This window comes from Orycteropus afer, unplaced genomic scaffold (genome assembly GCF_000298275.1).
Source record: "Orycteropus afer afer isolate SDZICR_OR568_19922 unplaced genomic scaffold, OryAfe1.0 scaffold00207, whole genome shotgun sequence".
Classification (NCBI taxonomy): Eukaryota; Metazoa; Chordata; class Mammalia; order Tubulidentata; family Orycteropodidae; genus Orycteropus; species Orycteropus afer.
Window position 1 is genome coordinate 3,095,773 of NW_006921794.1, and position 15,467 is coordinate 3,111,239.

The 15,467-nt window shown below is 39.5% G+C and overlaps 1 protein-coding gene across 1 annotated transcript in view; it reads right to left on the reverse strand.

Moving 5' to 3' along the window:
- NAA16 (N-alpha-acetyltransferase 16, NatA auxiliary subunit) overlaps positions 1–15,467 on the reverse strand; it is a 132,148-nt gene that overhangs the window by 102,855 nt on the left and 13,826 nt on the right. Inside the window, exon 5 of the mRNA XM_042781966.1 lies at positions 13,586–13,720. Within this exon, the coding sequence (XP_042637900.1) occupies positions 13,586–13,720 (135 nt within the window). The remainder of the gene's footprint in view (positions 1–13,585; positions 13,721–15,467) is intronic.

Here is a 15,467-nt window from a genome sequence, read left to right on the forward strand (position 1 = left end):
CAAGGAGATGGATTGATACGGTGGCTGTGATGATGGGCTCAAGTATAGCAGGGATTGTGGGGCTGGCGTGGGATAGGGCAGTGTTTCGTTCTGCTGTGCATGGGGTCGCTATGAGTCGGAAACGACTCGACGGCACTTAACAACAACAACAACAACAGAATTTAAAAATACACAGAAGATTTAGGTAGACATTTCATCCAAAAAGAAATACGAATGTCCAATAAGCACACAAAAAATGTTCAACATCATTAGTCATTAAGAAAACACAAATAAACACAATGAGATGCCACTACACATTCCTAGCATCAGAGAACCAGGTAATAACAATTACTGGTAATTGTGTAGAAACTGGAATCTTCATATTGCTATTGGGAATGTTAGTTCAGCTACTCTGGAAAATTATTAGGCAGTTCCTCAATAAATATAGACCTACCATACAATCAGCAATTTAATTCCCGTGATCTACCCAAGAGAAATGAAAACATGTCCACTCAAAAACTTTATTGTACACAAACGTTCATAACCATATTATTCATAATGGCCAAAAAAAAATAGCCATTATCCATACATCCATCAACTAGTAAATGGATAAACAAAATGTGGCATATCCATTAAAATGGAACACTATTCAGCACTGAAAAATAATGAAATATTGATACTTGGTCTACTATAGTGAAAATTTAAAAACATTATGCTAAGAATTAAGAGAAATGTCTGGTGGTTTCCTGGAAGATCACTTACACAGCTAATTCAGAATTTATCCAGTGCTAAAAGCTTTCTCTCCAGAGTAGGGACTGAGGTAGCTGGGTGGGGCAGAGGGGTCATCAAAATTATAGACAAGTAATTTAACTCTGCAACTGTCTGATGGATAACAGCTGGAGCAAACAACAGACTAACCAAAAAGCTTAAAAGAAAAACCTAGAGGGCTTTGAAAAGCTCCAAAATATTCCTGAGAATCTTGAAGGCCACATGCATACTCAAAAAAGACAGAAAAGGCCCTAAGTTCTCACCTCTGGTACAAAAGCAGGAAGTGAAAGTTAAGGAGAGTAACATACCACCTTGTATGAAAAGGTATACCTCCAAATGCACACGCAGCATCCTGGCAAAGGCTGGAGAATTCATTGGTTCTAGGTATTTAAAGAAATTTAAGCCTGATCATTAGCTGACCGGCAAGCTAACTAGAAATTTCAGGGCCACATACAACAAAGAATATAGATTAAACAAACACACAACAACAACAAACCCCAGGGAAGGAGAGGAATCTGATTTCCAGAGTTGTCATGTTACTGGCCACAAAACGTCCATTTTTGACAAAACCTAAGAGACATGTAAAGTAAAAATAAACTATGATCCGTACAAAGGAAGAAAAGCTATCAATAGAATAAAATATGTTTAAAGAGCCAAAGAAACCCCTGAACAAAGAACTAAAGAAAGAAAAAGTCTTACTGAATAAAAGTATCAATAGAAGGGAGAGATTATAAAAAGGTATCAAATAGATTTCTAAAGTTGAAAAGTACAAAAAGTGAAATAAAAAATTCACTAGAGGGTCTCAACACCAAATATGAACTGGCAGAAGAAATCAGCAAATCTGAAGACAAGTCAATTGAACAAAAAAAATAAAAGAAGAAAAAATTAAGTCTTAGAAACCTATATGGGACACCAGTGAACAACAAAAAACATATAATCAAAAAAAAAAAAAAAAAATCCACTGCCATTGAGTCAATTCCAACTCATAGTGACCTCCAACAGGTCTCCAAGGCTATAAATCTTTACAGAAGTAGATTGCTCTATTTTCCTTCCAAGGAACAGCTGGTGGCTTTGAACTGCCAACCTTCTGGTTAGCAGCCAAATGCCTTATCCACTAACCACCAAAGCTCCTTATACATATAGTAGTAGTCTCAAAATGATAAAGCATAAAAAAATATCTGAAGCATTTAAACCTTGAACCAAAACTATTCCTTGAAGTCATCTTTAAACTAAACAACCCACTGCCGTCAAGTCGGAATTGACTCATAGCGACCATTCCTTGGGTTTCCAAAGAGGTATCACTACAGAACCAGAATGCCTGATCTTCCTTCTGAGGAGCCATTAGGCACTATGCCACCAGAGCTCCTAAAGTATAGTTTAGCTAAATTAGCTTAAAAAAAAAAAAAAAGTTCACCTTGAGCACTGTAATTTTTTAGAGAATTATCTGCACGAGATTAAACTGACAACATGAACTCTAAAGAATATCTGAGATAGCCTGGTGTAACCACTGAGACTATGGCCCCTAGCTGCCCTTCAGGTCTGGAATTGAACCCACAACTGTGGTTTCCAGCCAAACAAAGTACAGGCATGTGAGTTAAACATTTACCTCAAGTAGACACACACCCTGGAGAACAATCATGGGAGAAGGAAGGGCTGCTTATGCACAGGGAGATAGCTCAGAGTGCAGAAGAGTATGAAGGGATGGACACTGGGAGGAGGTAACTATGGGGAGGAAGTGGGAGGGGAGCTGCTGCATTGTAAATTTTGGTCAATGACATGAGACAAAGTATATGTGAACTGCTGTATGAAAAGTGAATTTACTCTGTAAATCTTCACCCCAATCCTAAAAAAAAAAAGAGTATCTGAGATGATTAGGGAGCAGTAAGTTTAAGTCAATGATGATAAGCAGGTCAAGAATAACAAAAATTACATAAAGTGAAGAATATAACCAATGTCTGTACAACGAACTGCACATGAAGAAAATGTTGAATGTGTATATGTTCTGCTGTGTACATTCTCATTAAAAATAAAATATATATTTAAATATATGTTGTTGTTGTTGTTGTTATGTGCTGTTGAGTCGGACCCAACTCATAGCAACCCCTCCTTGGGTTTCCGAGGCACTATCACTAAGGAAGTAGATTGCCCCATCTTCCTTCCGAATTTAAATATATACATCTGAAAAAATAATTGCAAAAACTTCCCAAATATGATGAAAGCATTAACCTGAAGCTCAACAAACTCCAAGAAGAATAAACTGAAAAAGATCCACAACTAGATATAGCATAATCAAACTGTTGAAATCCAAAGATAAGAAAATCTTGAAAGCAGAAATAAAAAAGCCATTTATCACATTTGTTGTTGTTATGTGCCGTCGAGTCAAACCTGACTCATAGCGACCCCTCCTTGGGTTTCCGAGGCAGTATCACTACGGAAGTAGGATTGCCCAACCTTCCTTCCGAGGAGTGGCTGGTGGGTTTGAACTGGCAGCCGTCTGGTTAGCAGGCAAGTGTCTTAGCCACTATGCTACCAGAGCTCCCCCATTTATCACATACCACATATCAAAAACCAAACCAGAAAGCAGTGGGATGACATAATAAAAGGGCTGAAAGAAAAAGAATGTCCACTTGGAATTCTATATCCAGAAAACTACCCTTCAAAAAGGGAAAATGAAGACAATCCCACACAACAAAAACTGAGGACATGTCACTACCACATCTGCCCATGAGAAATACAGAGAGTCTCTGTGGTAAAATGAACTCCTTCATGTGTTCTTTTGCCTCAATCCTTTGGAAAACCAGATTGAGATTTTCGCCTAAACCCTGATAAGTTACCTTTGTCCTAGTTTTCTACCCCAGAGGGTTTATTACTTTTCTCCAAGTTGACTGCTATTCCTGGGCATGATGTAAACCTAACTTTTTGTCTGGCCCTAGGCTGCAATGCAGCCTACCCTGTGATTGGTATGCGCCTTGCAGGGACTGGTCAATGTATCCAAGCAAATGACGTGACTGTGGACTATGCAAATGAGGTGATTATAGCCTACTATGCAAATCAAATATCTGTAGCCTACCAGAAGGAATTGGTCAATTTGTGGCCCTGCTGGGGGGACCACATCTTAAAACTGACAAAGAGTTGTATACATATACATACATACATATATGTATCTCGGAAGAAAGGTTGGGCAGCCTACTTCTGTAGTGATACTACTGCCTTGGCAACCCAAGGAGGGGTCTCTATGAGTCAGGGCCGACTCAACGGCACAAAACAACAACACCACATATGTATATACATATATATCTGACAGGCCCAGAAAGGGCCCTGCAGCAAAGCCTTTGGTGGGTTTGAACAGCCAATCTTCTGGTTAGCAGTCAAATGCCTTAGGCACTGCACCACCAGCGTTCCTTATATATACATATATACATACAGCCAGCCCCATAGAGGTTTTTCAGATATAAAGAAGCAAGAAGTGAAAAAGCAGCAGAAACAGCAGAAGGGAAAAAAGAAGTGAGAAGATGGAGGGAGCAGGGGAAAGACAGAGAGAGAGCAAATAACTTCCTAAAAGAGTTGTAACACAAGTCAAGGGCTGTAACAGTAAAGACAATGACAGGCCCAGAAAGGGCACTGCAGCAAAGCTGGCAGCAGTGGGCCAAGAAGGAACCCTGCAACATAGTCAGTGGTGACAAATGGCAAGTTCAAGAGAAGCCTGTCCTTAGGGGGCTAAGAGTAAACATGCATACCCAAGAGGAGCTGAGAGTGCAGTCTTGCACCGAAGATGGGAGACTTTGCCTACATGCTTCCAGATCCTGATTGCAAGCTCTACCCTGTTACTTCCTTAAATACCACTGAACTGTAAGTATGACGTATGAGCTCTGTGCCTGCTTTGCAACAGATTACTGAACCCAGAAGAGAAGTACAGAGTACTGTGGGAGGGATGGCTGGTGTCAGAATTGGTGAAAGGGGTGGAAGATAGAGGTATGTCTGACCTCCACCTCATGGCAGGCAATCAGTTTGGGCTGATCCTCTGGTCATTATCCTCCTGAAGCTAGACAGGTTATGATACTATGATTACTGTTACTCCCACAATTCCATAGTTAGTGTTAGAGGTGTGATATAAAGGTTGGCAAACAGAAGTCTATCTGACTTTCATCTCTTAAGGTTCAGCTTTGCTGATTCTGGTCACTATTCCCCCCTGAAGTTAGGTTCTGACGCTAAAATTACTGTTACTCCCACCATTTTACAGTTGGTGTTAGAAATGGACTATAAAAGTTGGAGAATTGAAGTAAATCTGACCTCCACCTCCTAAGGATGAACTGTGCTGCTCTTGGTCATTATCCCTTTTGAAGTTAGACAAGATCTGACAATACTACCACCACCACTATACAACTGGTTTCAGAAGTTGATTTGTCACAATGGCTCCTGACTCATGGGAACATGGGGTTTATGGAGGAAAACAGATGTATAAGTACGAGATGAGAAACTTTTGACTTTTGGGTGGTTAATTTTTTTTTTTCTAATTGTAATGGCTTAAAGTAGAGTAAGAGATGTTACGTTGCAGAAATGGATAGGAAAGCTGATCCAGAGTAGCTTGGGGTCAAAGCCCAGCAGGTTCAGCAAGATAACTGATAGGGGGCCAGGGTCTTCTGGATCAACCCAGCCAGAGACTGAATGCCACATGTTTACATATAGTAAGATGGTCAAAGGTAGAAAATAGAAGACAAAACTAGAATGTTTAAAACGGTAATGTGTTCATCTGAATGTACTATATTTGTCTGACTAAAGGAATGTTTTCCCTACCTGGTGCTTGTAAAACAATACCTGAATGTATAATGGCAATGATTACTGATTACTGTTAAAAAAAAAAAAAAAAAACAGCTCTTTGGCTAGTACATGATTGGATATGCTAAAAGGAGAAACAATAAATGGAGTTTATGCCAAAAGCCTGTGTGATCAGGAGATTTACATTTGCGACTTTGATTTAGACTTTGATTGAGAGCACCACAATGACTGAAGGCTCAACTGACCAAAGAACTGTGTGGTAAATAAACAGTACAAGGATGTTCCTATGGAGCACAACACTATGGAATCTGAAAAAGGTGTTGAACAGGACATGTCAGTGCCCATTGGAAGAACCCCCTTCCAGGCCAAGAAGTTAATGGGAGCGGGCAAGTAGATAGCTTAGTATGCTTGCTTGAGGTAACCATTTGTGTTGAGGAGATGAGTGGAAGGGGGAGAGATACAGTAATGAAGAGACAGACTAAGTTTGAACAAAGTTTCTTTGGCAGCCATTGACCTAACCCTAGGAACTAGGGAGAGAGAAGGGGCTGGCTGGTCTGAAGTACAAGGAGTTGTATGGACTCCCAAGTCTACAGATGGTATCAATTTACCTAGCTGGTATAGCTAGAGATTAGCTGATCCTGACTAAATAGTGATGAGATGTCTTGGCCCCAGATAAAGGAAGAAGAGAAAGAGAAATGCATGACATGGTGAGTTGGTATAAATTGCTGCAATTTGATGGCTTGCCCTGGACTGAACTTTGCTTATGGATGGATGGTAAGTAAGCCTCAGAGTTCCAATTAGAACAAAAGGTTCTTCAGACCAAGGAACGTGCTTGGCTCCTCAAAGTACTGGTTTGACAGGGTCATGCAATTTATACATTAACTATCTAATGTTGTTGTTGTTGTGTGCCATCGAGTCAGACTCTACTCATACCAACCCCTCCTTGGGTTTCCAAGGTGGTATCACTACAGAAGTAGACTGCCCAACCTTCCTTCTGAGGAGTGGCTGGTGGGTTTGAACCGCCAGCCTTCTGGTTAGCAGTCAAATGCCTTAGGTACTACGCCACCAGAGCTCCCAACCAAACGCACTGCCATGGAGTCGGATCCAACTCATAACAACCCCTCTTTGGATTTCTGAGGCGTTATCACTACAGAAGTAGATTGCCCAATCTTCCTTCCAAGGACTGGGTAGTGGGGGTGAACCGCCAGCCTTCTGGTTAGCAGTCAAGTGCCTTAGGCACTACACCACCAGAGCTGAGGGCAGAGATAAAGGCATGAAGTGGCTGGCTTACATGCCTTCCTGAGTGTTTACTCTCAAAATGAGGGGGACAAGGAAGAATCCCAAGGCTGAACAGATTCCTCTTATCCTGAAGGGTCTGGGAAGAGAGGATTGGAAAAGATGCTGATCCAATTATATGACTCAGTTGTGAATGCCGACTGTTAACAGGGTTGTGATTGTAAAAACTATAATTGTATAAGTTGTAACTGAAAGAGTGGAACAAGAGAGAGGCACTGCTGAATTGGAATACAATAGTAAAGCATTATGTCCCTTAAAGGTTCTGCTATGGTGATACCTTAAGAGGGTCAGAACAAGGGAATAATATTTTCTCAGTTAAATTTTATCAGAGGCTTGAAAGGGTGAAGCCAGGACAACCTTTAGGAGAAACTGACCAGATCAAATGGACATCTGTAGCCAACCTGAATACCTGAGGGTCCTCACCATGAGAATTTTTACCCTATGAATTTTTCCCCGAAATTCTGAGGACTTACCTTTGCTCTAGTTTTCTACCCCAGAGGGCTTGTTACTTTTGCCCAGACTGACTGACATGCCCTTGTACACAACTTGTGGTTTGATACTTTTTGTCTGGTCCTGGGCTGCAGCTTGCCCTACAACTGGCATGAATTTTGCAAAGACTGGTCAATACACTATGCAAATGAAGTATTTAAGGCCTACTGAGAAGGGATTAGGAGCTCTGGTAGTGCAGTACCTAAAGCACTTGACTGCTAACTAGTAGGCTGGCAGTTCAAACCCACCAGCCATTCCTCAGAATAAAGGTTGGGCAATCTACTTCTGTAGTAATACCATCTCAGAAACCCAAGGAGGGTTCGCTATGAGTTGGGTCTGACTCAACGGCACATAACAACAACAACAACATTAATCTATGGGTAGTTACACAGATAGACAGGCTAAATGATATGGGTATGGGTAAGCAAAAAGGAATATATCCATGACCATGCATAAGTCTGGCAGACAGTATTTCTACATATTATTTATACGCTATAAGAATGACCATACACATAAAATAGAGCTAACAGGGGCTAAAGGTTACTTCTTAGCAACAGCCAACACCCTGAGGGAGTGAGCTGCTGGGTCTGCAGGCTCAGGACTACATTTACAGGGGACATCAAGCTCAGGTGGCATAACATACTATATAAATACATTGTTCTGCATCCTACTTTGGTAAATAGCAACTAGGGTCTTAAAAGCTTGTGAGCAGCCATCTAACGTGCAACAATGGGTCTCTCCTCGTCTTAAGCAAAGAAGAATGAAGAAAACGAAAGACACATGGAAACAATCAGTCCAAAGGACTAGTGGACTATGCAAACCTCAGTCTACATGGCCAAGACCAGAAAAACTAGATAGTACCTGGCTACTACTATCAACCACTCAGAAAGGGATCAAAATAGGAGATCCTGGATAGAGTGAGGAAAAAATGTGGACAAAACTCAAAATCATAAAAAAGACAAGGCTTATTGGTCTGATAGAGACTGGTAAAAACCCCCAAGACCACAGCCCCTAGTCACCCTTTGGGCCTAGAACTGAATAATATACAGCCCTACAAGGTGAACAATTATACCAGGTGGTTACACTCTTTACAAATATCAACAATGGGAGATCAGAAAGGTAGTAAACGTACAGGGAGATAGCTCAGAGGGCAGGAATGCATAGGAAAGGACACAGGAAAAAGCTAACCACAGTTTCCAGCCAAACAAAGTACAGGCATGTGAGTTAAACATTTACCTCAAGTAGACACACTCCCTGGAGAGAACAATCATGGGAGAAGGAACGGCTGCTTATGCACAGGAAGACAGCTCAGGGGGCAGGAGAGTATGGAGGGATAGACACTGGGAAGGGGTAACTATGGGGAGGAAGTGGGAGGGGAGCTGTTGCATTGTGGTAAACTGTAGTCAATGACATGAGACAAAGTATATGTGAACTGCTGTATGGAAAGTGAATTTGCTCTGTAAATCTTCACCCAAATCACAATTAAAAAAAAGAAAAGAAGAAGCTAACCACAGGGAGAAAGTGGGGAAAAAGCTGTTACATAATGGGGACTACAATCAATGTCATGAAACAAAATATATATGAACTGTGGAATGGAAAACGAATTTGCTCTATAAACTTTCACTCAAATCACAATTAAAAAAAGAAAACATTATGCTAAATGACCAAAGAACAAATATTACATGATTCCACTTACATGAATTATCTAAAATTGGCCAATGCTTAGAGACTAAAGTTTAGTAGTGGTTACCAGAGATGAGTGGGAGCAGGGAAGGTAGAGTTACTGTGTAAGAAACACTGAGTTTCTCGTAAGTGTGATATATAAAATACAGAAATGGATAGTGGTAATGGTTGCAAAATATGAAAAATTATGTCACTGAATTGTAAAGTATGTAAAAATGGTTAAAAGGTTCTGTTATACATATTTTACCACAATAAAAAAGGGTAGGGGCTCAGCAATGGTTACCAGAGGCTTGGGGGAAGGGAGGAATGAGGAGTTATTGTTTAAGAGGGACTGCATATCTGTATAAGGTAATAAAAAGGTTTTGGAAATTGACAGTGGTTATGGTGGCACAACATTGTGAATATAATTAATGGTATTGATTGTACTTTTAAAAACGGGTGAAATGGCAAAAATGTGTTATCATATGTATTTTGTTACAATAAAAAACTGAAAAAGAAATCTCAGAAACAAAGAACACATGAAAATAATAAAAGATGTTTTCTGCCCATATCATCAGGTAGAAAACTTTCTCAAACTGTTCTCCGATTACATGTTTTCTAGAGCGCTCAATCAAGTTCCTCATTCTGATCCAAGTAATATATTAATAATCTGAAATAAAGACAACTTTAGATCTAGAAAAATATTACCAAATGATGTCACATTATAACACTTAGAGGTTCAACAAAAAAGTATCTTTATTCCCCATCTCATTAAGCAGAAATTAAAGATCTGATTTTAAAGATATTTGTAATTCCTACCAACAAAAGATTAATATACAGACTACATAAAAAAAAAAAAAGAAATAAACAAGCTCCACAAATCAGTAAGTAGACAACACTGGCAAAAGATATCATCAGGCAATTCAGAGAAAACACCAACAGTCAATACGTATGTGAAAAGATATTTATGCTCATTAATAATTGTTGTTGTTGTTATTATTTGCCATCGAGTCGGCCCCGACTCATAGCGACCCCTCCTTGGGTTTCTGAGGCAGTATCACTACAGAAGTAGGAATGCCCAACCTTCCTTCCGAGGAGTGGCTGGTGGGTTTGAACCGCCAGCCTTCTGGTTAGCAGTCAAGTGCCTTAGGCACTATGCTACCAGAGCTCCTCATTAATAATTAAGGAAACACAAATTAAAAGAAAAATGAGATAAACCTCTTCACATCCATAAAACTGACTAAAACGAATAAATATGTAACCACATGTCACGCAAAGATGTAGGGAATCAAGAAATATAAAACTCTACTGGTAAAGTAAAAATCTTCCTCTAAATCCTACTTTGGTGAATATTGACTGGGGTCGTAAGAGCTTTGGAGTGCCCATCTAAGATGCAACTACTGGTCTCCCCTTGTCTGGAGAAAAGAAGAATGAAGAAAATCAAAATCACTTTGAAACAGTAAGTCCAAGGATATGATAGACCACAGCGAGCTCAACCTTCACGACCCAGAGACCAGAAGAACTAGATGGTGCCCCAGCTACCCATGCCAACCACTTGGAAAGGGATCAAAATTAGAGATCCTGGATAGAGTGAACAGGAAAAATGTGGAACAAAATTCAAAAACACAAAAATGACCACAATTACTGGTCGGATAGAGACTGGTAGAACCCCTGAAGACTATGGCCCCAGGCGTTAACCACTGAAGGTTATTTCAGGCCTGGAAATGAACTCACTTCCATGGATTGGCTTTCAGCCCAACAGTGAAAGACTCACAAGTAGAACACCTACCCCAGGGAGATGCACCCACCTACCCCAGGGAGACACACCTCTTAGATTAATTAGCCATGAGATATTAGAAGGGTAGCATTCACACAGAGGGAAAGCTGGACAGACAGGAATGCATAGATAAGAAGGGCACAGGGAAGGGGTAGTCACAGGGAAGAGAGAGGAGGAGAGCTTTTTATGGTTGAGGATTGTAATTGGGGCAGTGAAATCCAATGTGCACAAACTGTTGAGAGTAAAACAAATCTCCTTTGTAAATTTGCACCCAAATCACAATTTAAAAAGAGGGAAAGAAGCAAGGACCTTCCTCTAAAACCAACAGTCAGAAAGCCTCTCCCAAGAACTGACACCCTATATTCCAACTTCTCACCTCCCAGACCATGAGAAAATATATTTGTTTGTTAAAGCTATCCACTTATGGTATTTCTATTACAGCAGCACTAGGTAATTTAGAATTTGGTTCCAAGAAGTGGAGATGCTATTCTAACAAATACCTAAAATGCAGAAGTGGTTTTTGAACTGGGTAATGGGTAGAGGCTTTAAGAGTTTTAAGGTGTTTAACAGTAAAACCTGGATTGCCTTGAATAGAATGTTAGTAGATTTAGGGATGTCAAAGGCAATTCTGGTGAGGCTCACAGGAAGTGAGAAGTATATAGAAAGTCTCTGTAATCCTAGAGACTACATATGGTGCCAGAAACAAAATGTTGCTAGAAATGTGGATGTTAAATGTGCTTCTGTTAAGGCTTTAACATAAAATGACCATGTGTGTAGACAACTGAGGAAAGGTGATGCTTTTTATGCAGTAGCAAAGAATTTGTCTGAATTACGTTTATATGTTTGGTGGAAGGTATAAATTGTTAAGTGATGAACTTGGATGTTTAGCTGAGGAGATTTCTAAGTAAGATATTAAAGGGGCCGTGTAGTTTCTCCTTGCTGCTTATAGTAAAACACAAGAGGAAAAGATGGACTTAAAAATGAGTGTGGGGCTGCCATTAAGGTACATCGTTAAGGTATGCCAGGGCATAGGGCCACAGCCCAAAGCTAAGGAGGTAGGCCTGCCATGCCTAAGCATCAGAAGAACAGGGCCTGCCAGGGCTGAGGGGGTGGGGTCACTGCTCAGATGGACTAAAAGAATGGGGCCACCCAAAGCCAAGGGAGCAGAGATGCCATCCCAGTGGGCTTGGAGGGCAGAGCTGAAGCCCAGGGTTGAGAAGCCTCCACCAAAAATCCAGACTTTAAAGGGCAGTCTAAAGGGCAGGGGCATTGGCTAGCTGGTCCCAAAGAACAGAGAATTATTTCCAAGCCTTGAAAGCTAATGTAAACTCTCCTGCTGGGTTTGGGACTTGCTAACCCTTCCTTTCCTCTTAATTCTCCCATTTGTAATGGAAATGTCTACTCTGTGCCTGTTCCACCTTGGAAGCAGATAACTTGTAGTCTAGATTTCACAAGTTCACAGATGAAGAATAATTTTCCTCCAGGATGAAATACCCCTAAGATTTCATCCATATTTGATTTTGATGATTCAGAAGATGATATTTTGGACCTGGAGTTGATTTAATACTTTTGGGGTGATGTGATGGAGTAAATGTGTTTTGCATGTGCTAAGGGCATGAATTTTAGAATAGCAAAGGGTGGAATGTTATAGATTGAATTATGTGCCCCAAAAACATGTACTATAAATTCTAACCCCTTTATTGTGGCAGTAATTCCATTTGGGAATAGGTTGTCTCTGTTACATTAATGAGACAGAATTAGTGTAGGTTATGTTTTAAATCAATCTCTTTTGAGATAAAAGAGAGATTAAACAAGTGAAAGCAGAGATGGGAAAGAGCGATGCCAAGCCACAGAAAAGATCATCTAAAAGCAGAAGCTCAGAGAGAAAAGGACTTTCCTCCAGAACTGACAGAGAAAGAAAGCCTTCCCCTAGAGCCAGCACCCTGGATTCAAACTTCTAGCTTCCTAAACTGTGAGAAAATTGTTTGTTAAAGTAACCCATTTGCGATATTTCTGTTAATAGCATCACTAGATAACTAAGATGAACACCAAACAGCAGTTAAAAAATGATAAACTAGCCCTACATACATCTACATGGATGTATTTTTTTTAACATGTTGAATGAAAAAAATTGTTCATCATTCATGTAAATTGTTAAATACACAAAATAACAGTTTGTATCTTTTGTGGATTTACAAATAATGTAAACATGACTAGGAATAATCTACACAATGTGAGTATACAATTTACACACATGGAAGGGCTTCAGCTATTTTTAGAACATTTTATTTCTTTGAAAAAGAAGATCTGGAGCAATTGTGGCAAAAATGTTAACATCTATTTACTATATTTTTACACAAATAACACACGTGTTATATGGGGTTTTTTGGGGGACACACTGCACAACCTCCTTGCGTATCAGTTTCCCATGTGCACTATGTGAATTATACATGTGGGCGCTTTATTTACCTGGGCATGTTACTTGCAAAAAATACAGTAACATCTCTGAATGGTACATAAGTGCATATGTATTAAAAACATATTTCTATAAAATACGTATCGAAACAATTTCCATAACCTCAAAGACATCTTCCTTTCTGTATTCTTTTTCTATCCTTATCCATTTGAACATTGTTAAAATTACAGTGTACAAAAAATTTTATCATATTTATTTTGTATTCAGAATTCTAGGTCTAAACTTTTTCCAATTCAAAAATTTATTCAAGATTTTCTAAGTTTCAAAAACTTTAATTTATATATTGGGTAGAGGGGATCAATTTAGAAATCAACCATTTCAGTTTGTAAAGGTAGCAGAGAACATTAAAGCCAAGTTCTTACTTGCTGAGTTTGTCTAAATTCTTCCAATAGTTTCAGTGCCATATCATAATCTTTCAGCAAATGGTATGCAATAGCATATCCAATCCAGGAAGCACGCTGTGTTGGGCGCAACTGAAGAAGCTGATACCTTGTCTCCTTAAAAAAAAAAAAAAAGTAACTTTTAAAAGTTGTTTAACCTTCTCAAAATATTTATATTTTATCACAGCATTTTAGGACAATAATTGTATTTAATACTTTTATAATTAATTCAATCAACAAACATCAGTTCTAGAATAAAACAGAAATGTCTTATATTACTTATTTTAAATTACTTAAGTTCTGAAACACCCTGTAATGTTCACTGTAAAGCTGTCACTGAAAAGCTGTCGACAGAGCCCATGCTTTTACACTATTTTATAAAATCACCTTTATGCAATGAGAATTGTTTCTGGTAACTAAGCCTCCTAGAAAAGAAAAAAGACAGCTTTTTTAAAACTGAAATTTGCTATATATAAATTGTTATAGGAAATTACAACATATTTACCTTGTCACTATGGACCCCATAAGCTTAACTGCTTCCCAGCTAGGAACTAAAGCAGACAGGGTAGACAAAGCCAGGGTAAACAGCCAAACTTACAATGGGACTCTTATAGCAGTTAACACCACTACCATCGTTAAGACAGATCATCATCTATGACATTAGGGACGAAACACCAGAAACTCCATGGCTGCCTCAGACAAATCAAGATATACTATCAAAAAACATCCAACCTCCCTACACAGTCTCCATATTTCATAGCTGATTTCTACCTCCAAATTTTAAGAGGAACAAAGTCTCATGAAGAACCCTAACTGTATATGACACTGAGCTATACCACTCTCTTTATCTTCACCATTGTTTCTCTGTCACTCCCCCTCTTTCATTAAAATTAATGTCTTTGGCACCTGGCTCCGTTTTCTTCTCTCCCAAATCCTGCCATTACCTGGGTAAATGTAACACTAATGTGGTGCACCCACCCAACAACCTATCTTTTCAGTCCAAAGACTCCCTTATCTTTAATAATCTTCTCTTTTAACCACTCAGGGACCTACTCCCACAACCACATCTTGGACTTCATTGCCACTAAGAAATCATAAATAAAGATATCTCACTCTTTGACTACCACCCTGACACATCCAACAACACTCTCACCTGGCAACACTTCTACCTTTGTTCTTTGACAGAGTACCTTGTCTTCCTCACTTCTCAACCACCAGCTTTCTTTTATCTTCATTTGTTTCACTACCTAGCTTAGCAACCATTCCCTTGCCAATATTCTCAATGTCTTTGCCTTATTCCTAAAGGTAACTGACTTTAACTCCTACAACAGAGAGACTGATGAGCACCACTGAAAAAAATCACACAACCTTAAAGAACAGTGCCACTACTAAGCTTAGAGAAGCCTTTGAAACTGCTGCAACAATCTAGTCATAGAACATAAGGATTTATATAGCAGTATCAGGCAAAGTAAGAAGTAAATGAAAGATTTACTTAAGAAAACTATTAAGAATTGGTGACTACTGTCATCCACTTGGAAGGGATGTACGAGATCCTGCATAGAGTGGGAGAACAATGTGGAACAAAACTCAAAATCATTAGGGAAAAAAAAAAAAAAAAAAAGAAGGTGGGGACCAGGTTTGCTGGTCCAATAGAGCCTGGTGAAACCACTGAGACTATGGCCCCTAGCTGCCCTTCAGGTCTGGGATTGAACCCACACCTGTGGTTTCCAGCCAAACAAAGAACAGGCAAGTGAGTTAAACATTTACCTCAAGTAGACACACACCCTGGAGAGAACAATCATGGGAGAAGGAAGGGCTGCTTATGCACAAGGAGACAGCTCAGGGGGCAGGAGAGTATGGAGGG